The sequence below is a fragment of the Suncus etruscus genome, chromosome X (assembly GCF_024139225.1).
Source record: "Suncus etruscus isolate mSunEtr1 chromosome X, mSunEtr1.pri.cur, whole genome shotgun sequence".
Taxonomy (NCBI): domain Eukaryota; kingdom Metazoa; phylum Chordata; class Mammalia; order Eulipotyphla; family Soricidae; genus Suncus; species Suncus etruscus.
This window is the reverse complement of record NC_064868.1, coordinates 78,415,310-78,439,998: the sequence shown is the minus strand read 5'-3', so window position 1 is coordinate 78,439,998 and position 24,689 is coordinate 78,415,310. Positions and strand designations below refer to the sequence as shown.

Here is a 24,689-nt window from a genome sequence, read left to right as displayed (position 1 = left end):
ACCTAGTGATGCTCAGAAGTTACTCCTGGCTTTGTGCTCCGAAATTCTGCTCCTGGCTTGTGGGACCATATGGGATGCCAGGGATCAAACCCAGGTCTGTCCTGGGTCAGTTGTGTGCAAGGCAAACTCCCTACGCTGCACTATTGCTCAGGTTCTGCAAATTACTAATTTTTAATTGGCAAGTGTCTTTTGAAAATATATTGGTTAATTAATTGATTTTTATTTCACAGTGAGAGGATTGTGGGGTGGGTCATCCCATAACGAAGAACATTCACCATTCATGCATTGACAACTTGTTTCTGTAAGTCTCATCAGAGGACTGACCCTTGTAGACCACATTTATACATAAGGATTTGGGAAGGACTAAGAGTAAGGGATCATCAGTTTGATACTATTTCATACTAGGCTTTTGAAGATCTTTTGTGTCCAGTGAGCATATGAAAAATTAAGTACCAATAAGAGAACCTTATCCACAGGCATTATAACCATCTTCCCTAAATAACCTAGTTAGCTGACCCATTTTCTTTGAAAATGTTATCCTTGTCTGTGGACCAAAGATAGATAGTAGACTGAGTTTTTTTCCATTTTTTATATAAATCTTTATTTAAGCACCATGATTACAAGCATGTTTTAGTTGGGTTTCAGTCATAAACAGAATACCCCCTTTTCACCAGTGCAAGATTCCCATAGACTGAGTTTTTGCCCCTGCAGAGTTCATTAGAATTGAACACTACATGACCCGGAGAGATAGCACAGCGGCGTTTGCCTTGCAAGCAGCCAATCCAGGACCAAAGGTGGTTGGTTCGAATCCCGGTGTCCCATATGGTCCCCCGTGCCTGCCAGGAGCTATTTCTGAGCAGACAGCCAGGCGTAACCCCTGAGCACCACCGGGTATGGCCCAAAATCCAAAAAAAAAAATGAACACTACAAATTAGAATTTAGCATTTGGAGCAGAGACCAGAGAGAATGTACAAGGGTTAAAGCATATACTTTAGGGGCCGGTGAGTTGATGCTAGAGGTAAGGTGTCTGCCTTGCAAGCGCTAGCCAAGGAAGGACCGGTTCGATCCCCCGGCATCCCATATGGTCCCCCCAAGCCAGGGGCAATTTCTGAGCGTTTAGCCAGGAGTAACCCCTGAGCATCAAACGGGTGTGGCCCAAAACCCCAAAAAATGCATATACTTTATATGTAGCACACCTGGGTTCAATCCCTAATATTATATGCCCCCTATCATTTCCAAGTGAAGTTACAGAGACCCCTGAGCACAAATCAGACAGTCTAAATAGTTCCTGGTACCTTAGGGCCTGGGTAGCACTGCGTCCTTGGGCACTGGCATTGAATCACAGGGAGAGACCCATGGACCCATTGAACACTGCAATCTCATCTTCCCCCAAAAGATCTGGGATAAATAAAACATACTGAGCTGTGTATGGATGATCCACCTTCTATAATAAATGAGTTAATATGTTATCATTTATTTATTGAAAACCTCTAATTATACCTGACATCTTATTATTATTTTCTTATTAGTAGTATTTTGTTTGTTGAGGGGGGACCATACCAAGTGCTACTCAGAGCTTACTCCTGACTATAGACTCAGTGAACATTACTGGCAGGATTTGGGAAATCATATGGGGTACTGAGGATTGAACTTGTGTCATTTGGTGCAAGCAAGTTTCCTACCCTCCGTACTCTTTCTTTCCCTAAAGTAAGATTATTATGCCTAGCTGAAGACAAAGAAACTGAAGCTCAGAAAGGCTAAGTTACAACCACTAGCTGCAACAGCTAGGATTGAATTGTGAGTTATCTGACACCACTCACATGCCACTCTACTGACTTCTCCCTGGAACTCTTTTATTGACACAGAATTTAGAATAACTATCACTTCCTTCGAAATATCTTAAGGACCCAAGGAGATAAAAGTTTTTGAAAAATCTTTTATAATTACTAGTAGGCTTTGCCAAGTGGAAGGCATGATTAGAACTAAATGATTAGAATTAATTATTAGAAGCCCGGTTGCAAAGCCAGTCTCCCCCTACATGACAATGTGCACTTTAAATAAATCTGGATGATTTGGAGTTTGAACCTTGGTCATTGGACCTTAATGAGCATCCTTTATGTCTGTGGCCTTGTTCCTTATGATTACATCCTTGGTGCTTGGTACTTAGTGATCATTGCAGGAGTATCACTTTCTTTTTTTTACGAAACTAGGTGGAGCAAAGAGGAAAAAATCATCTGTGTGCCTGGAGACACACATCTGTGGAATTCTCAGCTTTCTTTTCACTGTATAGAGAAACTGTGTGTATTTATGTTTGTATTGTTTTTCTTTTGGTCACAACCTGCAGTGCTCAGGGGATAGTCCTCACTCTGTGCTCAGAAATCACTCCTGGCATGGTTAGGGGACCATCTGGGATGCTGGGGATTGAACCCAGGTTGGCTGCGTGCAAGGCAAATACACGATCCACTGTGCTATAGCTCTTGCCCCTATATTTGTTGTTGTTGTTATTTGTTTGTTTTTGGCTCACACCCGGCGGCGCTCAAGAAACCCTCTTTGCAGGCTCAGGGGACCATATGGGATGCCAGGATTCAAACTAATGTCTGTCTTGGAACGGCTGCATTCAAGGCAAATACCTTACCTCTGTGCTATCTCTTCGGCTCAGATGTTTGTATTTTTAACATGCTTCTTTTCTTCCTTCCTTTCTCTTTTGTTTCAGAAATGGAGCTGTTCCTTGATATGCAGGAGATGAGTCATTTACTAATGCATGACATTGCTTTTCTGTCTGGTAAGTAGACTTCTTTTTTCATATACAAGTGTGGATGACCATATAGGCATATTAGCTAAGTCCCTTCTGTCCTTGTTGTAAGTGGGGTTTAAAAACCACTATTTTTAAAACAATTTCTCATTTAATTAAAGAAATGGGATTTACAGAAGTATTGATAGTTAAGTTTTAGGCGACACCAATACTACCACCAGTGTCAGCTTCCTCCACCTGTGCCCCCATATTCCATCATCTTTCACCCCTTACTCCCACTTCCTCACCTGCTGCTTGTCATCTGACAGGCACATTACCAACTGGTGGTTGAAGCTTAGATCTCATGTTTTCAGGGCTGTTGTGGAGTCTGAGAAACACTATATATTTTATTTATTTATTTTTGTTTTTTTGGGTCCCATCTGGCGGTGCTACGGGTTTACTCCTGGCTCTATGCTCAGAAAGCGATCCTGGCTTGGGGGACCACATAGGACGCTGGGAATTGAACCACCACCAGTCCTGGGTTGGCCGTGTGCAAGGCAAACACCCTACTTCTGTGCTAAATCTGGCTCCCTGAGAAACACTATTTTTTAAATAAATTTTATTTACTGAAAACAGTGATTTCAAGGCATATAATATTTCAATACCAATCTCTTGATCAGTGTCAATTTTCCTCCATTAGCTCCACAATCTTTGCCACTCAATAATCCCACCCTACCCCCACCTGCCACCCCCACAAAAACATTACAAACATCGGTGGTTTCATCTTAGAGCTCGTTTTAAGTGTTGAGTTTGTGTTTTGGATACCTTGCTATCTTGCTCATCACAACTATAACTGAAGCCATGGCTCTTATTCCTTTCTTATTTTCTTCCTTCCCACCTTGATTTTTCCTTCTCTGTCCCTCTCCCTTAGATTTGGAGAAAAGTGCAATCTAGACTTCTCTCCTTTACTATATTATAGTTACTCATTCTATATACCATATATAAATGAGATTGCCCTGTATTTGTCTTTTTTCATCTAGATTTCTTCATTCAACTTATCTCCCATTTCCATCCTGGTGATAGCAAATGGCATGATTTCATCATTCCTTGCAGCTGTATAGTATTCCATTGTGTATATAGACCATAAATCTTCATAAACCATCTGTCAATGGATTCCATATTTAGTTATTGCATTAAGTGCTGCAATGTATAATTGTGTGCTTATATCCTATTGACAGAATGTTTTTATGTCTTGGGGATAATATCCAAAAGTAGAATTGCAGGGTTCTATGGCATGAGAAGCACTATTTTTAGAGCTCCACATACATGAATAAAGGAGCACATCTCTTATGGGGAAAGACTGGATGAGAGAGTAGAACTAAAATGTTTTCTCTGATATCTCTTCATACCTCTAATAACTTTTGTGTAATTTTTATTACAAATGCCTCTGATTCTCTTTTGGATTAAAGTTTATGATTTAATTTATACATTCTAAAAGAAAATTTGCATTCTAAACTCTAGATAAGTGTGTCCACATATATGTTTACAGATAGCTTTTAAAATTGTCATCAGACATGCATACAATATCTCATCTTAACCATTTTCTATGTATGCTCTGCTCAAGTGGCATTAAATATATTCACTTTTGCCACCATTAAACTCTTCCTCTTATAGTACTGAAACTTTATTCCCATAAAAATCATGATCCCATTCCTTCCTCTCCATAGCCTCTGGTAACTGCTGTTCTATTTTCTGGCTCTAGAAAACTGACTATTTTAGGGAATTCAGAATTGGAATTACATAGTATTTATTCTTTATGACTGACTTATTTCATTTAGCATTATGTTCTCAAAGTTCATCTGTAAATAGCTAATCCTGCAGGTTTATATTAAGCAGATGAGAAAAATGTACCAGTATGTGCCTTGTTTGCATGGAAAGGTGTTGAGAGTACAAGAAAGGATCTTATACTTTGTAAGTAGTTGTTTCATATCAAATGATAACCTCCATGATGAGGTAACTAAACAAGCATTTATTTTATAGATGAGTCTAATTGGCCTCTCCTATGATGGTTATAATTAGTGGCAATTACCAATTATTGGTGAGGCGATGTGCCTTTATGTTTTATTTTATAAGTGTTTTAAATGTGCAATGTAAAGTCACTCTAGAGATTCAGGGATTTTATTGAAGCTCATCACTGTTTTCCTTTTTTTTCCATTTTATTCTGAGCAATGTTTATAAAATTTACTAGTATGGTTTTCTGCATCAGAATTCCAGCATCATACTATTGATTAGAATGTCTCCTTCCCTCCACTATTATCCCCGTGTTCCCCTCCCTTCACCCCCATTCTCCCCTAGGGTGAGCATCCTGCTGTGTTTTTCAGGGTTCTAAATAAGCTGCCCTCCGGGCTTGTTTTCCTCCTTGGGCCCTCTCGCCATAGTTTTCTGGCTTATCTGCTTTTTGTAGTTGTTTTCAAAGTGCTTCTGTATAACATTTCTTTGGAAAACACTGTTTCCAATGGGGGAGTCGCTTAAGCCTCCAATAAGCCTCCAATTTAGAAGATAAACATTCATTCTACCCTTTTCACATAATTTTTTGCTACTTCTAGTAAAAACAATTGGAGGTGCTCAGTGGTAGGAGCAGTTTATAGATTAGTGGATAATAGATCTATAGAAGAAGCCTGCATTCTTTCCATTGTAAGGTATATTTGTACTGAGTGCTACTTGGTATGCTATTAACTAGAGTACTTAAGCAGCTTTTATTTTTGCCAAGTCTCAGTTATCTATAAGATATATGTTTTATTATATTTCATGTGTTACTTATATTACTAGGTCTATCCCATACCCAATCTACAGAGACCTTTTGTTTAATGATGTGCTAAATTTCTTTAGAGTTTTATGTTTTTCCTTTGAGTTCCTTTAAAACCCTTGGTTAAATGCCATAATTTTAAATGATTATCTTTATTCAGCTCATTAAATCTAGATTATTATATAGTGACGATTTATCATATTTTGATTTAACTTGGGTCAATTTTGATTCAAAAGACCAGCATTACAGGTGCATTGTATCCTTGCCACTTTTCTGCCTCCTTGTTCAGTGAAATATTCAGAGAAGTATGTTAAACATTTTCTGATTGGAATTTTGTAATTTTGTAATTTTGTAAAAAATTAATTAAAATTTTTGTCCATGATTGAGTTTTAGTCATACATGTTCCAATACCTATTCATTTACCAGTACTCCACTGTCCTCAGATTCCTTTTCCCTTCCTCTCACCTGCCTCATTTAAAAAAACATTTTTTTTTTGGTTTTTGAGTCAAACCCGGCAGCACTCGGGGGTTACTCCTGGCTCTGTGCTCAGAAATCGCTCCTGGCAGGCTCGTGGGACCATATGGAATGCTGGGATTCGAACCACCGTCCTTCTGCATGCAAGGCAGACACCCTACCTTCATGCTATCTCTCCAGCCCCTAAAATTTATTTATTTATTTATTATTTATTTTGGGTTTTGGGTTACACCTGGCAGTGCTCAGGGATTACTCCTGGCTCTTCGCTCAGAAATTGTTCCTGGCTGGCTTGGGGGACCATATGGGATGCCGGGAGTTGAACCACCATCAAATGACAGATATTTTTCTTCTTTTCTTCTTTATTGTCTCTATTGTTTTGGGGTATTATAATCATACTATCTTTTTTTAAAAAAATATGCCACAAATGAGTGTGATCATTCTATGTCTAGTCTATATCTATCTGTCTCCCTATAATTCATTTCACCCAATACAATACTCTTCATATACATCCAGAGTTACATTTCTTTTTGTATCTGAATAGCTTTTCATTATGCACATACATATTACATCTTCTTTAACCAGTGATTTTATTTTTTTAACTTTAAAAAATGAATTGAGGTGCAGTCAGTTATAATATTGCTAATGATGGTTTCACATATACCATATTTTCTGGCGTATAAGACGACCCCCTAATTTTGCAGTTAAAACATAGGTTTAGGCCTATATTCGCTGTATCTGTATGTACCACAGTGAGCCAATCACAACAAACAAAGGTTCAAAGGTTATACTGTAATAGACTTCCTCTTTGACTGGCCAATCTGAGCAGGGTTTTACAGTGTAGATTCGGGTCCAGAACATTGTCTAATTTGCATGCATGAAAAGCCTGCTTGGATTGGCTGAGTTAGAGAGAGAGAGGCGGTCTGAGCAGCCTTGCAGTGATTGGTGCAGGATTGAGTTGGAAACTTCGTTTTGTGACAATATTCAGACAATTTTCATTTAGTGGCATATTGAAACATTTTTCGGGATATAAGACGACCCCTATTTTCTTTTCTTTTCTTTTCTTTCTTTCTTTCTTTCTTTTTTTTTTTTTTGGTTTTTGGGCCACATCTGGAGGTGCTCAGGGGTTACTCCTGGCTGTCTGCTCAGAAATAGCTTCTGGCAGGCACGGGGAACCATATGGGACACCGGGATTCGAACCAACCACCTTTGGTCCTGGATCGGCTGCTTGCAAGGCAAACACCGCTGTGCTATCTCTCCGGGCCCACGACCCCTATTTTCGGTTGACTTTTTTTTTTGTTTCAAAAGTCGTCTCATATGCCGGAAATTACGGTACATAATTCTGTCAACACATCCATCACCAATGTAAGCACCCTCCTCTTTCTTTCTTTTTCTTTTTTTTTTTTTTTTTGGGCCACACCCGGTAACGCTCAGGGGTTACTCCTGGCTATGCGCTCAGAAGTTGCTCCTGGCTTGGGGGACCATATGGGACACCGGGGGATCGAACCGCGGTCCGTCCAAGGCTAGCACAGGCAAGGCAGGCACCTTACCTCTTGCGCCACCGCCCGGCCCCGCACCCTCCTCTTTCAAGGTCCTCAATGCTCCTCAGTTTCCACACCTTCAATCCCCCCAGCATTAGTCAACCTAGACAAGTTTAATTCCTGGCACCCCCTATGGTCCTCTGAGTCCCCTAGGAGTAGGTCATGAGCACCAATAGATGTGGCCTCAAACCAAATAAAAGATAAAAAATTATTTCTATTTAAGACTAAAATACTTAAACATTTTATTCAATTCACTTACCACTTACTTACAATATCCTAACATTGTAGATGTTTTGTATCATTCCATTCTGTGTAATTACCACCATTCCCAGATCCCAAAATCTGCTGTCATCTCATCACCAAAAAGACCCTCTGCTTTTTCTCCCTAAAACCCCTGCCTTTCCTTCTGGTAACGACCATACTTTTCACAGAGTTTAGGAGTTAATTTTTGTTCTACTGCCATGGAAATTAAAATGAACTGGAGGGACTAAAATATTTTCCTGCATGAAGAAGAATGTAGATAGGAAGCATTGATCATATATAAACACTTTTGATTTGCCTAAATAGCAATTTTTAGTTATTCATACTTCACATGTAAGTGAAACCACCCAGTAACTGTCTTTCAAAACTTCCTGACTTATTTTACTTATCATGATCATGTTGACATTCATCAATTTGTCTCAAATGTGGGGTTTAATCTTTTGAATGGTAGAGTAATATTCCAGAGTATATATATTATATTCTGGGGTAGATATCATAACTTCTTTTTCTAGTTATATGTCAGTCTATAATTTGGTTATTGTGAATAGTACTGTTATGAAAATAGTACTGTTGTTTTGTTTGGGGGTCACACCTGTGGGTGCTCAGGGATTACCCCTGCTTTTTCTTTAGGAATTACTCTGGGTAGGCTCAGGGTACCACATGGGATGCTGGAAATTGAACCTAGGTTCACCATGTGCAAGGCAAATGCCATACATGCTGTACTATCTATCCTTCTCTTAAAGTTTTATTGAGCACTAACACTGTGTCCAGGTATTAGGCTGACTATAAAGTGGGATTGTAAATGTGAGTAAGAATCACCCAAGCACTTAGGTAACTTCCTTAATATCCCTCATTCCTCAAGCTTCACAGAGGTTTATGCATAGTTAGAGGCACTAAACTTTAGCCCTCAGAGAATTTGTCTTTATTTCTTTGAATTAGTGAGATATTGATATCACATGTTATTTCTTCCCCAAACCCATTAGAACAGCAATTGTTTCCTAAGATTTTAGCATATATTTTTTCTTCACTATATCTCTAAGTGGTTAAATATATCCATATTTCTACTTGCTGTCAAATCATTAATCATCCATCAATAAACTAATTTAGACATAGCATTGGTACAAAAACAAATTTATCCCAATACCCTTTGTTATATATTTTGATGTACAACTTGGTTTTCAACTGTATTACTTGTAATCTCCCAAAATTTCTTTTGATTTTTGCCTTCTCCTCTTTTTTTCTGATTCTTCTCTCCTCCTCATTTGTCACTTCACTCTTCACCTCCCCTCTTTTTCTCCAATTCTTTCCAAATCCCTTCTTTCCTCTTCCCTCCTTCTCTCTACTCTCTTCTTCCTTTCCTCTCTACTCTTTTTAAAATTTTATTTATTTATTTTGGTTTTTTGGGTCACACATTGGCACTCAGGGGTTACTCCTGGCATGGGGGGACAATAGGGGATGCTAGGATTCGAACCACCATCTGTTCAAATCAGCTGTATGCAAGGCAAATGCCTACTGCTGTGCTATCTCTTTGGTCCTGCTTTTTTTCATTTTAGAATTGATGATACTGGTGATAAAATTGATGATACTGGTGTTATTAATTAGAATCATGGGTGTCACTTTAGTTTATATGGATCTCGTTGTCCTTCTGCATTGAACATAAACCATTCTCTAATTGTCCGTTTTCTAAATTTAAATATGCCTATTCTGAAGTGTTAAGCTATATCACTGAAATTCTTTAGTAAAAATCATTGTTGATAAATAATTAGAAAATAGAGAGATATAAAATCATCTCCCTTGCACTCTTGTTATATAATTCAATTGATTTATTCATATTATTTTAGGTGGCCGGGGAAAGGATACATCTTGGATCATTACATTTCCAGAGAATTGTAATTTCACGTGTATTCCAGATGAAGCGATAGTAAAAGTTCTGCTATATTTGACTTCTGTTGCAAGGTATAGTATTTTATTAATTTAAAAATATTTTGTACTCTATCAGCTGCCCATTTGAATGTAGTTATAAAAATGGATTTTTATTGACATTGTCATCATCATTAAATCAGCATCATTATTATTATTATAAATAATCATAAGACTCACCTTCAGGATAGGCAAGAAGCATGATTTATAAAGTGAAGTTGACAGTGAAATTACTAAAACTTCTACTGAGGATCTATGTAATAAAATTGGGACTCTAGAAGTATTTGCCCTCATGAAGAATAATGTAGGTAGGATGATCATCATATATATAGCCTTTTATTTTGCTTAAAAATGAATATTGCAATCCAAGAAAAAGGATAACTAGTTTTTCAAGATTAAGATAAGGAGGCTGACTATTAAATAGTCTCAAAAGTGATATTGAGATATTTTAGGCAGAATTTCTTGATACTGGAGGTCATTGGAAACAACACTTTGAAGGGAAAAATTTTAAAGATTTCCTAAAATTTTGGGAGTGGTTGTGACACACCAGTGAATGCTCAGATGATACTCCTGGCTCTGCATTCAGGAATAATTCCTGGCTGGCCACAGAGGACCATATGGGATGCTGGAGATTGAACCCAGGTCGGCCACACACAAGGCAAATATTCTACCCACTGTCTTATTGTTTTGGCTCAAGCTTCCTAAATTTTATTGTTTAGTTTCAATGTCAATATTGAAGAAAAATTTTCAGTTTCTAGGCCTGAAGATTAAACATACATACAAATTTCAATGTCAATATTGAAGAAAAAGATTTTTCAGTTTCTAGGTCTGAAGATTAAGCATACATACATCTAGGATGATAAAATTGTGTTGACTCATATGAACAAAAATCAAATCCAGGGAACTGGAACTTTAGAACAGTGGATTGGGTATTTGCCTTATAAGTGGTTGACCCAGGTTCTATCTCCAATATGGTCCCCTGAGTCTGCCAGGAGTAATTTCTGAGTGCAGAGCAAGGAGAATCCTCAGAACCATCAGGTGTGGCCCCCAAAGAAACAAATAAAAATCAAATACCAGAAACAATTACAGAATCTTCATTGAATCTTTTTTTTATTTTTTTATTTATTTTTTTGGTTTCTGGGCCACACCCGTAACGCTCAGGGGTTACTCCTGGCTATGCGCTCAGAAGTTGCTCCTGGCTTGGGGGACCATATGGGACGCCGGGGGATCGAACTGTGGTCCATCCAAGGCTAGCGCAGGCAAGGCAGGCACCTTACCTCTTGCGCCACCGCCCGGCCCCTCTTCATTGAATCTTATTTGACCTTTTTAGACCAAATAAAAGTGCTGATAATTATTGAATTGCTTTCTTTACAGACACAGGCAAGACAGAGAAACATTTAACTTTTTCTGAATGAGTGGCTGGAACATTGACTTTTCATAAATAATCATGAAAAGTTAGACCTGATATCATAAAGAATGGCCCTCTAAGAGTTATACTCTTGATTATCGTACCTCAAATTCATTCTAGTAACTTCTCTGCTTTCCTCTTTATCATTTTCTTATTCAAAGATTGATATTAGTACTGAAAAAGAAAATGGAAGGGCTGGAGAGATAGTACAGGGTTAAGCACTTGATTTGCATGGTTGACTCAGATCCCTGGCACCACATCTATTACCTTGAACATCTCAAGTGTAATTTCCAAAACAGCCTGATCACTGCCAGCTGTGGCCCCAAAACCCAAAAGAAAAAAGGAAAAATATAAAATGGTGGATAGCGGCCAAGGTAGCACCTGTAATAGCTTTTCAAATCTACACCTGTCTTCTGTCAAGGCATCAAATGAGGCTGGAGTGAGAGTTTAAAGGCAATTATACATGTTTGACTTTAAGTCTTGGCTTAATCCCTGGAAGCATATGGCTCTAAACCTCCATAATATGTGATTCCTCCAACCCACTTGTTTGGAGTAGTATCTGAACCCCAGCAGGTGTGACCCAGGACCAAAATAAAACAGATAAAACATAAGTCAAATAATCAGAAGTGAAGTTATACTTAGAAAAATGGGATATTACTACAGGAATCATTTTCTTCTAAATTTACAGGCAGAATGAATATGATTGCCGCTTTACCATTATTCTTGATCGAAGATTAGACACCTGGACTTCTCTCAAAATCTCTCTCCATAAAATTTCGGTAAGTACACTTATTTATGAGGAGTAAAGGTTAATTTGATACTAATGAAGGCAAAAGCCCCAAACCCCTATCATGAATAGTACTATAAATTGTGATACCACTAATAAAAAATAGATGGGACAGTGAGTTGAAAATGTAAGAAGAATAGTTGGTAGAGGAGAGTAACTAAAATAGCTCCACCCAAAATAAAACCTAATGCAAAAGATTGTATAATGAATGAGAAGACACTTATGGATCCCTATACAATTTATTGCAAGACAAAGTGCTGTGGGAACTTAAAACTTAGAAATAGTTATATTGCATGCTTATTGTACATGAAGAAGTATGGAAGAAAGTTTGGAATGACAGTCAATAATTCAACCATCCAAAAATCAGCATTTAGAAAACATTTTGGTTTAGATCTTTCTGGACTTGTTCCTTTCTGGGTCGGTGTAAGAAAGTGGATCACTTGCAAAATGACAATAATGACATATCCACCCCTACTGAACTCCAATCCTCAGCTTCCCAAGAGCAAGTAGAGATAATGGTCTCTCTAAATATAGCTTTCATCCTTCTTATACCTGGCATTGGTCCCTGGACTGGTGATTGGAAAACTAACATTCAATTTCAGAGTGGGCAATGTGGGAGATGTATGTCATGCCCCCAACTTATACATTATAGGGCTCATCTAGATATAGTTGTGTTGTCTGATTCTTCTCTTTCACCGAAGAGGGGAGAGTTGAGGAAGCCACAAAAAATTCTTTCTGAACTGAAAAATCGAGGTTGCCTGTAAAAGTAGCATGAGGTCAATGTTCTCCATCAGCTCAGAATAACTGGGAAATAATAGATTTCTTACTTTGTGAGTACAAGGTATTCGGCCCCTAAAATTGTGACTTTCTCTCCTGATTAATACAGGAGGTTATGGATGTTGATTCAGTTGTGAAGGCCAGAGAATCTAGGATGTTGGAGCATTAATAGCCAAGTGCACTTTTACAAAAATACTGGATATTGACTACAATTGTTTTAAGAGTAAAAGCTGGCTCTCAGGAAGGATTTCTATCTGGTAGGCGTGTCTTTGATATTTTAATGATCCCCATGTGAAATAGACAATCCAACTCAAAGACCTTAAATTCCAAAAGAAACCGCAGTTCGGTTATACTTCAAATTTAGCAGAGGAAACACAAGACTTTTGTGGTGTCTTTGCAGTTACAGTTTTGGGACATATGCTAACTTGGGTCTCTTAGCCACCTTCGAAAGTTTGCACACACTGCTCTTTCTAGATTACCTGATGGCATACTTACTTGAATTGCTTCACCTTTCTTAAAGTTTAAACCCCAACGGGACAGAATTGAAAAAATGAGTCCCATGGGCAGTTACAGACGTGGGTAGGACAAGAGTAAAGGTATCCGTCAATACTACCTTCACAAAGATTCTTACCATTCCACCTTAAAAATCAAACTGCGCAGAGGAGAAAGCCAGTCCCGTCAAGCCCCCTTGGAAAGGCTTTTTCTTTTCCCTTCCTCCCTTCTCAGGACAGGCCAGATCTTCCCGAGCTGCCCTGCACCAGCTAATCCTGGAGATTCAATCCAGCTAAGTAATTGGGGAGCCTTCTCAGCTCTGAATGACAATGAGCAGCAGGGAAGGATCTGTCAGCTGACTAATCAGGGATAGTGGCTTTTGTGCAGAGCCTCCAAGGCAGCAGCGGTAATGGAAGCAGCCCCTGCAGCAGCTTTGTTTCATAGAGATTTGGGGCTGCCACTTTTCAATTCTACCCAAGACGCAGCTCACATTTCATCAATGTGGCATTGACAATTGGCAAAGGAGCCAGTGCTTGCGTGTAGGCGAGATGGCAGAAGCAAATCCCCCGAGAAGCAAGATGAGGTTCAGAAGGAATGCGGTAAGGGCTCTTTCTCTCTCTCTGCCTGCAGTCCTGAAAAGCCTGGTCCCAAGTTCTGGGATGCGGCAGCACGGTGCTCTAGCACAAACTGCTGAATGGGGTGTTGCAGGACCGATGGGGAGCATGGAGGCTTGTGCATGCGTGGACTGCGGGGATGCGCTGGTGGGGATGTTGACATAGGAGACTTGTAAGGGAGTCAAACAGGGCATCAAGTCAAATTTCAAAAATCTGAAGTATGATCAAGTTTCTGAGCCCGCATGGTTAGTCATGGTATTTGCTTAACAATGTCAGAAAATTTTGAATCATGCTTGAAATCATGAGTCAAAATAGTATTTAACAAAAGGATTCGTCTTTCACTGTCCTCAAGTTGAGTGATCTCATGAGCTGGTCTGGAGACAAGCTCATAAGTCTTGAAATAGGCGACACTTTTTGGAGGTTACTGGACAAGTGAAATACAAGGTAAAATCTAAAAATGATTGGAAATATTTTTGGCTTCAGTCTTCTCCAACCTCCTAAAAATGCAGACTACTAGCCTGCCGACAACTTAAAAATGTGACTATTTTTTTCATTTTAGACAAATTTAGGACTCTGTCGTTTCAGATAGATTTTACTTTTTTTTTTTTTTTTGTTTTTTTTCGGGCCACACCCGTTTGATGCTCAGGGGTTACTCCTGGCTACGCGCTCAGAAATTGCCCCTGGCTTGGGGGGAACCATATGGGACACCAGGGGATCGAACCGTGGTCCTTTCCTTGGCTAGCGCTTGCAAGGCAGACACCTTACCTCTAGCGCCACCTCGCCGGCCCCAGATTTTACTTTTTTAACTAAAAATTCACCATTATTGATCGACTAGTACATCAGATTCCCAGAAAACTTCTAAAGCACTTTGGGATAGGTTATGGAGAAATATGAAATAACACTAATTTCATAATTAACTCACCATCAACAAGGTTTCAAAAAGCACTCTTTCAAAAACTTTAGGCAAAAGATTTAAAATATACTTGCTTCTCAAAAAGGTAAGACAACATACATACTTGAAATAAGAAAAGCAAAACCGTAGGAAAAAAAGACATTTGGAATTAAAAAGTAAGATAAGGTAAGGAGGTAAACTGGTAAGACTTTGTTGTTGAAGGACAATGAATGCCAATGCTTGAGTAAATGATTGATTCTCTAATAAAATTCTTAAGGTGGGATGATAGTTTTCAAGTGTGGATACAGTTCTTTTATTTTTTGGCCACAATTGTGTCTTTACTTTTACATGTGACTCTGTTTTTGGAGATAACTTTAAACTTTTAACAATTTGTAGTGTGTCTACTCTTTTGCATGCAATCGATCCAAGTGTTTTCTTATCAAAAGTAACTTAAGGTTTCAGAAACTCCCTACTTTCGCTATACATGCACTGATCTGTTCTTATGCAGAACTTTGTGTTATGTGTGTATAATATACATGAAAACACAGCACACAGGTAATCATTGAATAAATATATCTAGTAGTATTCTATGTATGATATAGGTTACAAAGTAAATTCAGGGTAACTGTTGAGTTTAAAGAACTATCAATTTTGAGGGGCTGGAGAGATAGCATGGAGGCAATATGTTTGCCTTGCATGCAGAAGATCCATGGTTCGAATCCCGGCATCCTATATGGTCCCCAGAGCCTTCCAGGAGCAATTCCTGAGCATAGAGCCAGGAGGAACCCCTGAGTGCTGCAGGGTGTGACCCCCCCCAAAAAAAAGAACTATCAGTTTTGAAAAAAAGGCAGGATATGTTTATAAGTATTACAAAAGTTCTAGGTCCTGGGAAAGGCCTCATAAAGAAGGTGAAATTTGTTTAGACTTTGAGTATGAGCATATATTTCTATTTCTTTCTATCATTCTCTTAAATGAATTGCTTTGTAAGTGCCCCCTAGGAGCAGATACCATAAAATGGAATTGATCAGAAAAGCCTTCATCCAGAACTGTAAGGAAAAGATCAAATTTTTTATTACATGGGTAGGGCTTCACCAGAGGGAAAATGTTGAAGAAAACTCTGCTGGTGACACCATGATTTGACCTTGAGGAATCTCTGGAGTTGGTCTGATTTTGTAGGCAATGCACAGTAGCATCTGAAATGATGGTCTAACAAATTCAAACTTTAGAGAGAGGATTTAACTGGTTTCTTGGTGGAAATTGAAATATTTGTGGCCATGTGAGAGGCCATAGAGGAGAACAACTATATGGCAAGAAATATCCACAACATGAATGGATATAGAGATTATTATGCTGAGTGAACTGAGCCAGAAGAAGAGCGATAGACCTAGAATTATCTCATTTATTTGTGGGATATAAGAAAAACAAGAGATAGTATAGTAATAATACCCAGAGACAATAGAGACAAAGGTCAGGAGGTCCAGCCCAGAGCAGAAAGCTCACCACAAAGAGTGGTGAGTGTAGTTAAAGTAGAGAAGTAGAGAAGGATCTACTAAGACAATGATAATTGGAACTGACTGATCACTCTGGACAAGTAGAGAATCTAACATACAAAGCACCCCTTCTTAACAATAGTGCAAACCACTTGTCTAAAAGAAAAAAAGTGAGAGAGATTAGAGAGATAGAGAAGTGAATTGCATGCCCTAGAACAAGGAGGGGATGGGGATTGGGGGTTGGGATGGAATTGGCCAGAAGGGCGCACTGGTGAAGCATGGTGGATATTGTATGACTGAAACTCAACAACGAACAATTTTGTAATCACAGTAACCACAGTGCTTAAATAAAGCAATTTAAAAGAAAAGAAATAACCATCATAGAAAGGAGGGTGCCAGGCTGTCCTGCCTCTGAGGTCATTTAGCAAGTTATTTGACAATCTTTGGAATTACTTGCATTTCTGTGCTTTTTGTACAGAGGAAGGCCACAGAAGTTTTGGACACTCCCCTTAACTCCTGTGTCCTATGCCAATATGTTAACATTATATTCAGTTACAGGATATTCAATTCCAATAGTTTACATTCAAGCAGGTCCCAAGAGGCTAAATTGTTTCCAGCGATTTTTGACTGTTAATTTTTTTTTCATTTGATAGAAGTCAAGGGCACATCATTCTGACTTGCTGGGCAACAAGTTTGAGCATGGGTTTGAGGTTGAATTGAGTATGTGTCCTGAAAAATATTCAGAAGTGAAAGGAGGTTGCGTTGAGAACTCAAAGGTGTGTGTGTGTGTACAGTGTGTGTGTGTGTGTGTGTGTGTGTGTGAGACTTCTTACTAAGTAGGAACTTAGTTAAGTTAGACCCTATTCTTGCTTCAGCATACAAAAACTGGTAATAGGGACAATGCTGTTGAGTTATAAAGGCTGAGTAAGAGAAAATATGAAAAACTTGACTCAATACATAAATTTAGGTCAAGTGTCTTCCTGGTGACTACTTTTATTTTCCCCAATTATTAAAAAAGATTTTTGAGGGCCCAGAGAGATGAAAGCACAATGGTAGGGTATTTGCATTGCATGCAGCCTATCCAGGACAGATAGTGGTTCGAATCCTGGCAACCCATATAATCCCCCATACCTGCCAGGAATGTTTTCTGAGCTCAGAGTCAGAAGTAGTCCCTGAATGCCCCTGGGTGTGACCCAAAAACTAAAAAAAAACATTTTATGAAAAAGCTCTAGGAATATAAATAGATTTTTTTGAAGAATAGTGACCAAAGTTTTGTATGGTGTAAACTCATTTTAAACATTAAACATTTTTAAACATTATTACTTGGGGAGTTGTGGAAATGTTTTGGAAGTAGATAGAAGAGTTTTTACACATCATTGGCAAAATATTGAATTGTGTACTTTAATACGGTTAATTTTTTGTGATGTGAATTTATGTTAATGAATTATGTCTCTTATAAAAGCCAAATATTTATCAAAAATTTTTTAAACATTAAAAAATTAAAGTTTTCCTATACATGGATGTATATGGAATCTATTATGCTGAGTGAAATAAGTCAGAGGGAGAGAAATAAACACTCATCTATGGGTTTTGAGAAAAATGAAAAACATTTGTGTAATGATTCTCAGAGACAAAATAGAGGACTGGAGGGTCCAGCTCCTGACATGAAGCTCACCACAGAGATCGTTTAGTGCAGTCACAGAAATAATTACACTGAGAACATAACAAAATGTGACTGAATGAGGGAAGTAGAAAGCCTGTCTAGCTAGAGTACAGGCCGGTGTGGGGTGGGGAGGAAGGACACTTGGCATATTGGTCATGGGAATGTTGCACTGGTGAAGGATTATATATATATATATATATAAAGAAAAGAAAAAATAAGGCCTCCCAATTCTCACCACAGGCTGTGGTAAGAGGAGGTACAGTAAATGCACCCCATATACATCTCAACCCAGGCCCTTTGTCTGGTCTGTATTGTGAATTGGGGGACAAAAAATAAATCTAAATCACTCAGAAGAATGTGCTGGTGGGTAAGCATTGCCACCCAAAAGGATAATCAAGGTGATTTTCAGACTTGAGTAGGGAAGACACACAGTTTATGCCTTTTTATTCTTGCTGCTGTTATTGCTGCAAAGCAACACAACTGAGCAGTGGGGGGTAAGAGGAAAGGAGAAAAAGGTGCGAGGAAACAAAATGGGTGCCCATTTACATAAAATAGTAGATTTGCTGAAGTGGCTTTTGGTCTGGGACTGTGAGGTTCTGAGCTCTGTGAAGATGGGCAACTCTTTTCCTTCACCTGAGCTGTCCTCAAGCAGTCAAGTTTGAACGTTAGAAAAAAAATCAAAATTCCTACAAGAAGCCAAACCTAATACTATTTCTATTTCCTATCTGGGGATAAGTTTTTTTTTTTTAATAAATTCTTTATTTGAGCACCGTGGCTACAAAAATGTTCACAGTTAGGTTTCAGTCATCGAATATATAACCCCCCTTCACTGGTGCAAATAAATGGGGGATAAGTTTTTTTTTCCCTTTTTTTTAAAAAGGGGGAGGTAAAAAGTAAAAGGAAAACAAAACCAAAGTAGAAAACGGCTGGCCCTTATCCTTTGCTTTTCTGAGAAGTTCTAAAATTTAATTTATAGTTTTAAAATCTAGGGTTGGCTGTGGAAAAATCGATATTGTGCTTTTTCATGTTTATATAACCATACAGATTAATGATCCCTAAAGCAGCACATAAAAGAATGTTGAAATATAGTTTCCATTCCTGAACTGAAATGAAAAAGCTCAACGATCTTGAGTTACATCTATTTGCTGTAAGATATGTGGTTCTTAGACTTTTATGGGTTGGGATATGCTATTTGATTGTTCACTTAAATGTCAGTTTTAAAATGGATCATTTGCAGGATTTTAGTTCTCTGAATATCACAGTAGGAGAAAACCCTTTTTCTCACCATATCTCTGTATGTGTGCTCACATGCAAACATAGGCAAATCAATTTTAAATCTATTGGATCTTTTAGGCTAAAATTTCTCAAGCACACTTTGCCCTCTCTATTCTCATAGCCAATGGTTACATAGAGAGAAGCATATATTGATATTGATATTTACCCAAGTTAAGGTATAGGAAGGTTTAAGCTCAGAGGCTGTAAACTATAAGCAATAGGGCTGCTTTGACAATAATACAGGTTTTCATATACTCTGAATTTGCTTCCCATCTAAAGTTCCACCCAGAAATTTGGATGTTTGGCTGATTTCTTGATATTAAAGATTTGACAGACCTGGGCCTTCTTCCCACATGACTCACTAGGCTCTTCCTAGTGAGTGCATCTCCACCCCAACACACACATACATACACAAACACACACACACACACACACACACTTTGCAGCTTGCCAACAACCCCTATGTTTCCCTAGTCTCATCTCAGAAGAATATCAATTGTCATTGTCCATCTCATCCATGTAGTGTTTTCATTAAATTTCCCATGTCACCTATTTCACACATTTACTTCATCAGGGTTTAGACTTTTGACATTAGACCTGATTCTTGAATCAACTTTCATATACTTTTCTAAATTCCTCTTTTTGAACTTTTTTCTATCCATTTGGCATTCTTCCTGAGGAAGGAACGAAGAAATAGAAAAATAAGACTTTTGTACTAGTTTTCATTTACAGCTGAGTTTCAGAGAATCTGGATTTGAGTTCTGCCAGGATCAAATCAATAGTTCTTTACAAATGACTTAACCTCACAAAATCTTAGGGGATTAGTTAATTGTTGGAGATGTAACAAATAACTCAGTAACTCAAAACAATGGAAATATATGCTTATTTTGAAGATTAGAAATCTAAAATTTATCTCACTGTGCTAAATAGAAAATTATTAAAAGGGATGTGACCCTTTCAAATAGCTTTAGAGGAGAATTGTTACCTTGACTTTTTCAACTTTTAAGAGCTGCACACATTCCTGCATTCATGGCCCTCCATCACTCTTCTTTTACTCCATCTGCTTCTCTGACTTGCTGTCTGAAAAGGAAGGACCCTTAGAATTACATGGGACCCAAGCCAATGATCCAAGATCATATCCTATCTTAAATTTCTGAACCCAATCACTTTGACAAAGACCCTTTTCTGTCAGAAGGAAGCAGTTTCTAAATTTAAGGATATGGACATATCTGGAGAATTGTTACTATATTTTGAGCACAGCTTCTATAGTTGTGAAATGAGCATAAAATTGAACATAAGCTATACCCAAGCTCTTCTACTTAGCTCAATGCTTCTATATATTTTCTCTGGAGAGAAGGTGTGACAAGTTGTAATTCATGTAAGTTTATAGACTCACTATAATTAGACAACATCAGCTATTATTTAGGATAAGTGAATGGGACTTAAATGAAAAAAAAAACTAATATATCCAAAGATGGAGTTTATGGGCATGAGGCATAGAAACAATATTCCTGGTCTGTAGCATACATTTTAATTTTCTAAAAAATCTGACACATCACATGTTTGAGTGTCACTCAATTTAGTAATTGTGTAGTTAATACATAGAAGTTCCACATTCTTCCAAATCATTGTTAAATTTGAGAGTAATTACTGGATTAATAGAATCTATGTTCTAGGAAACTTGTAAAATGTCTCTATAAAGAATATAAAATTACTCTATGTGAAGAACATTGTAAATGCACATTTGCAGACAATGAAATTTTCATTCATGAAAAAGTTTCCCCCTTTTTTTTCTTCTTTAATTTCATTCATGCATTTTCCACAAAAATTTTGTGGCAAGCAAATGCTAAACATTTTTTAGGAATGAATGGAGAATGTATGATATAAGAAGCTAAGTTCTATGTAAGAATGATTTGGTTAAAAGCTGGAGAGACTGTACAGGTTGTAAGGTGCTTGCCTGGCATGTGGCTGATCCTGGTTCAGATTCATTCCAGTACCATATATGGTCCCTTGAGCATTGCCAGGAGTGATTCCTTAGCATTGCTGAGTATGGTATTCCTGACTTTGTTACTCCTGGCTGTGCTTGGGGACATTCTGGGATCAAACCTGAGGTTGGTCTTGTGCAGGGCAAATGCAGTACCCTGCTGTACTATTCTCTGGGCCCATAGATTATAGAATTATCCTTAGACATTTACTGCTGTCAATGTTTGTTATAACTACTTAATCAAATGGAGGCAATAGCTGATTTAGTTAGTAACAATCCACCATAAAATCCTTGACTTAGAAGCAGCTGAATTTTTCAAACCAAGCTTGATCAAAATCTCAACAGTCTGTGGACAATAATTTTGCTTCACTATCATTCCTGTGTAATAGGCTATATTATATAAAATACATACACAATAGATATTAAGCAATAAATGATCTTGGCTTCTGGGACAGTCTTTTTTTAAGTTAAATCACCTTGAGATACAGAATTAAAAAAGTTGTTAGTAGTTGAGTTTTGGTCATAAAATGCTTCAACACCCATGTTTTCATCAGTATACATTTTCCTATTTTTCCTCCTGTATCCCACCCCTCACTCCCCAGTTTGCCACTTGCCATAGACTTTTCTTCTCCTCCTCCTCCTCCTCCTCCTCCTCCTTCTCCTCCACCTCCTTCTCCTCCTCCTCCTCCTCCTCCTCCTCCTCCTCCTCCTCCTCCTCCTCCTTCTTCTTCTTCTTCTTCTTCTTCTTCTTCTTCTTCTTCTTCTTCTTCTTCTTCTTCTTCTTCTTCTTCTTCTCTTCTTCTTCCTTCTTCTTCTTCTTCTTCTTCTTCTTCTTCTTCTTCTTCTTCTTCTTCTTCTTCTTCTTCTTCTCCTCCTCCTCCTCCTCCTCCTTCTTCTTCTTCTTCTTCTTCTTCTTCTTCTTCTTCTTCTTCTTCTCTTCTTTTCTTCTTCTTCCTTCTTCTTCTTCTTCTTCTCTTCTTTTCTTCTTCCTTCTTCTTCTTCCTTCTTCTTCTTCTTCTCCTCCTCCTCCTCCTCCTCCTCCTCCTTCTTCTTCTTCTTCTTCTTCTTCTTCTTCTTCTTCTTCTTCTTCTTCTTCTTCTTCTTCTTCTTCTTCTTCTTCTTTTCCTCCTCCTCCTCCTTCTCCTCCTGCTCTTCCTCCACCTCCTCTTCCTTTTTCTTTCTTGTTTTCCTTTTATGTACTGATCTTCAATACTATTACTGAAGGGTCATCATGCATATCACTTTACTTCCTTTCAACTTCTAGGGCAGTCTTTTTTGGGGGGAGGGGCACACCTGGCAGTGCTCCTGGGTTACTACTGGCTCTGGGCTCAGAAATCTCTCCATAGTGGACCATATAAAATGCCAGGGATCAAACCTGGGCCTGCCACAGGCAAGACAAATGCACCTACCCACTGTACACTGTACTATTGCTTCAGCCCCCTAGTAGGACAGTCTTGATCTTATGGAATGGCAAGATAGATATCAGTATTTTACCTAATGCACAGTTGACAAATACTCATTTCTGTTCGTACACCATTTCCCCTGCACCCATCTACCCCCTTTACTTATTTTAGGTGGGTGAATGTTCCAGACTGCAAATTGGTATTACTAAGGTTCTCATGCATTTGGAAATTTCCTCAACACTATCAGGGCATATAACAATGAGCATAGCCATGGAGGAAAAGATTATATTAACCTAGAATCAATGAAAGAATCAAAGTATCTTGGCTTTAAGTGTTTGCAAAAGTTGGGCACCTTTTATATCATTTGAAACTAAGACGAAAAATCAAAAGCATAAACTGAGTAAAGGCAGGTAAGTGTAATAAAACTGTAATTGACCCATGTGGAAGAGAAGAAAAGGCTTAATTTCCAAATGCATAGGATCGAAACAGAATCAGTAGTTTAGATCTAAAAACAGGACAGAGTGCTCACTAGTCCATATCACGATCTTTCCTTAAGCCTATATATCCAGATCTTGAAAGATTTTTTACCCAATATTTCTTGTCTCCGTGTCCAGAAATTCAATGTAAATTAATGAAAACTATCCCATTAATATATGTTTAAAAGTTAAGGCCGCCGGGGGTCGGAGCGATAGCACAGAGGTAGTGCGTTTGCCTTGTGTGTAGCCAATCCAGGATAGACCTTGTTTTGATCCCTGGCGTCCCATATGGCAACCCGAGCCAGGAGCGATTTCTGAGCACATAGCCAGTAGTAACCCCTAATCACAGGGTATGGCCCAAAAAGAAAAAAAAGAAAAACGTTTTGGGGGCCTGGGTTGGTCAGTGCACATCCCACAATGCTCTAGGTCTATTCTGTGCTTGAAAGTTACCCCTGGAGGTGTTGGTGGACCATGTGGTGCCAGAGCTGGGTTGGCTATATGCAAGGCAGGTACCTTCATCCCTGTGTTCTGGTTTTACATTTATGATTTGCTTTATTTTTTATTTTATTGTTACTATATTTGAACTTGTTATAAAGTGTTAAGGTATGATATCAATGTCAAAATTGCTACATTCCATCAACTGCAATGTGCTCATGACCCTTCACCCCACCCATATGCTAACTCTAGTGTAATAGCCTCCCTCTCCCTAAAACCACTATTTTTTAAATTATTATAAGTATGTACTATGGTTAGCATAAAATAAATATGTACTACATGCAAAATAGTGAGTAGGCTATACATCATAGATTCTTTCTCAGTAGATTTTGTTTACTTAGGAATTTTTCTCACCTACTTCCAAAAAGCTTTGAGATGGTTTACATTTGTAAACATTAGTTACATTAATTATAAGATGGAATAATATGGAAAAGGGATCCTTTATTTTGTCTGTTTTTTTTTTTTACAAAGTGAATTGGTTTAGGTAATCCAGAAGGTTTTCTTCAGTTGTAAATTATCTCTATAAGACAAAAATAATGTATTGAAATTAAAGTAATGGACTGTTAGCATTTAATCTAATTTTAAATCAGCTTGGCAGTTGAATTTTTAAAATAACTTCCTGTTCTCTAGACATATTGGCTTTGTTCTTTGAAATAAGCTTTTCCTGGATCTGGAGAGATAGTACATTGTATAGGTCACTTGCATTGCATGCACCTGACTTGAGTTCGATCCCCAGCATGCCATATGGTCCCCTGGGCACCAATAGGATTAATATCTGAGCACAGAGCCAAAAGTAAGTTCTGAGTATTGCTCTGTGTGGCCAAAACCAAACAAAAATAGAGCTTTTTCAGAAGCTTGGATTTGACTACCAGACCTCTGGACTGGTACCCACAAAGTTTCTTACTATAGTAAGAAACTAGTTTCAAAAACCATAAGGCAGGACATTGGTCTTTCATGAATCTAATTTTCATCCCAATCTGATTATATTAAGTGTTGAAAGGGCAAGGTCATTTAATGAATAATGAGATCAATGATCAGATTCCTAATTTTGTCTACATAGGCAAAATAATACTGTAGACTTTGTCAGTTATAAATAACATAGATTTTTTTTTAAATTTTGGGTGTTGCATTATATTTGGCAATGCTTTGGGATCACTGCTAGTGGTACTTAAAGGATGATTTATATGCTAGAAATAGAATCCA

The 24,689-nt window shown here is 38.1% G+C and overlaps 1 protein-coding gene and 1 pseudogene across 1 annotated transcript in view; both read left to right on the top strand.

Moving 5' to 3' along the window:
* The first annotated feature begins 13,384 nt into the window (after nucleotides 1–13,384).
* The window catches only part of MCF2 (MCF.2 cell line derived transforming sequence), an 82,760-nt gene continuing 71,455 nt past the window's right edge, over nucleotides 13,385–24,689 (top strand). Inside the window, exon 1 of the mRNA XM_049767476.1 lies at nucleotides 13,385–13,793. Coding sequence (XP_049623433.1) covers nucleotides 13,743–13,793 — 51 coding nt within the window. The 5' untranslated portion in view covers nucleotides 13,385–13,742. The remainder of the gene's footprint in view (nucleotides 13,794–24,689) is intronic.
* Nucleotides 18,072–18,184, top strand: LOC125999877 (uncharacterized; annotated as a pseudogene).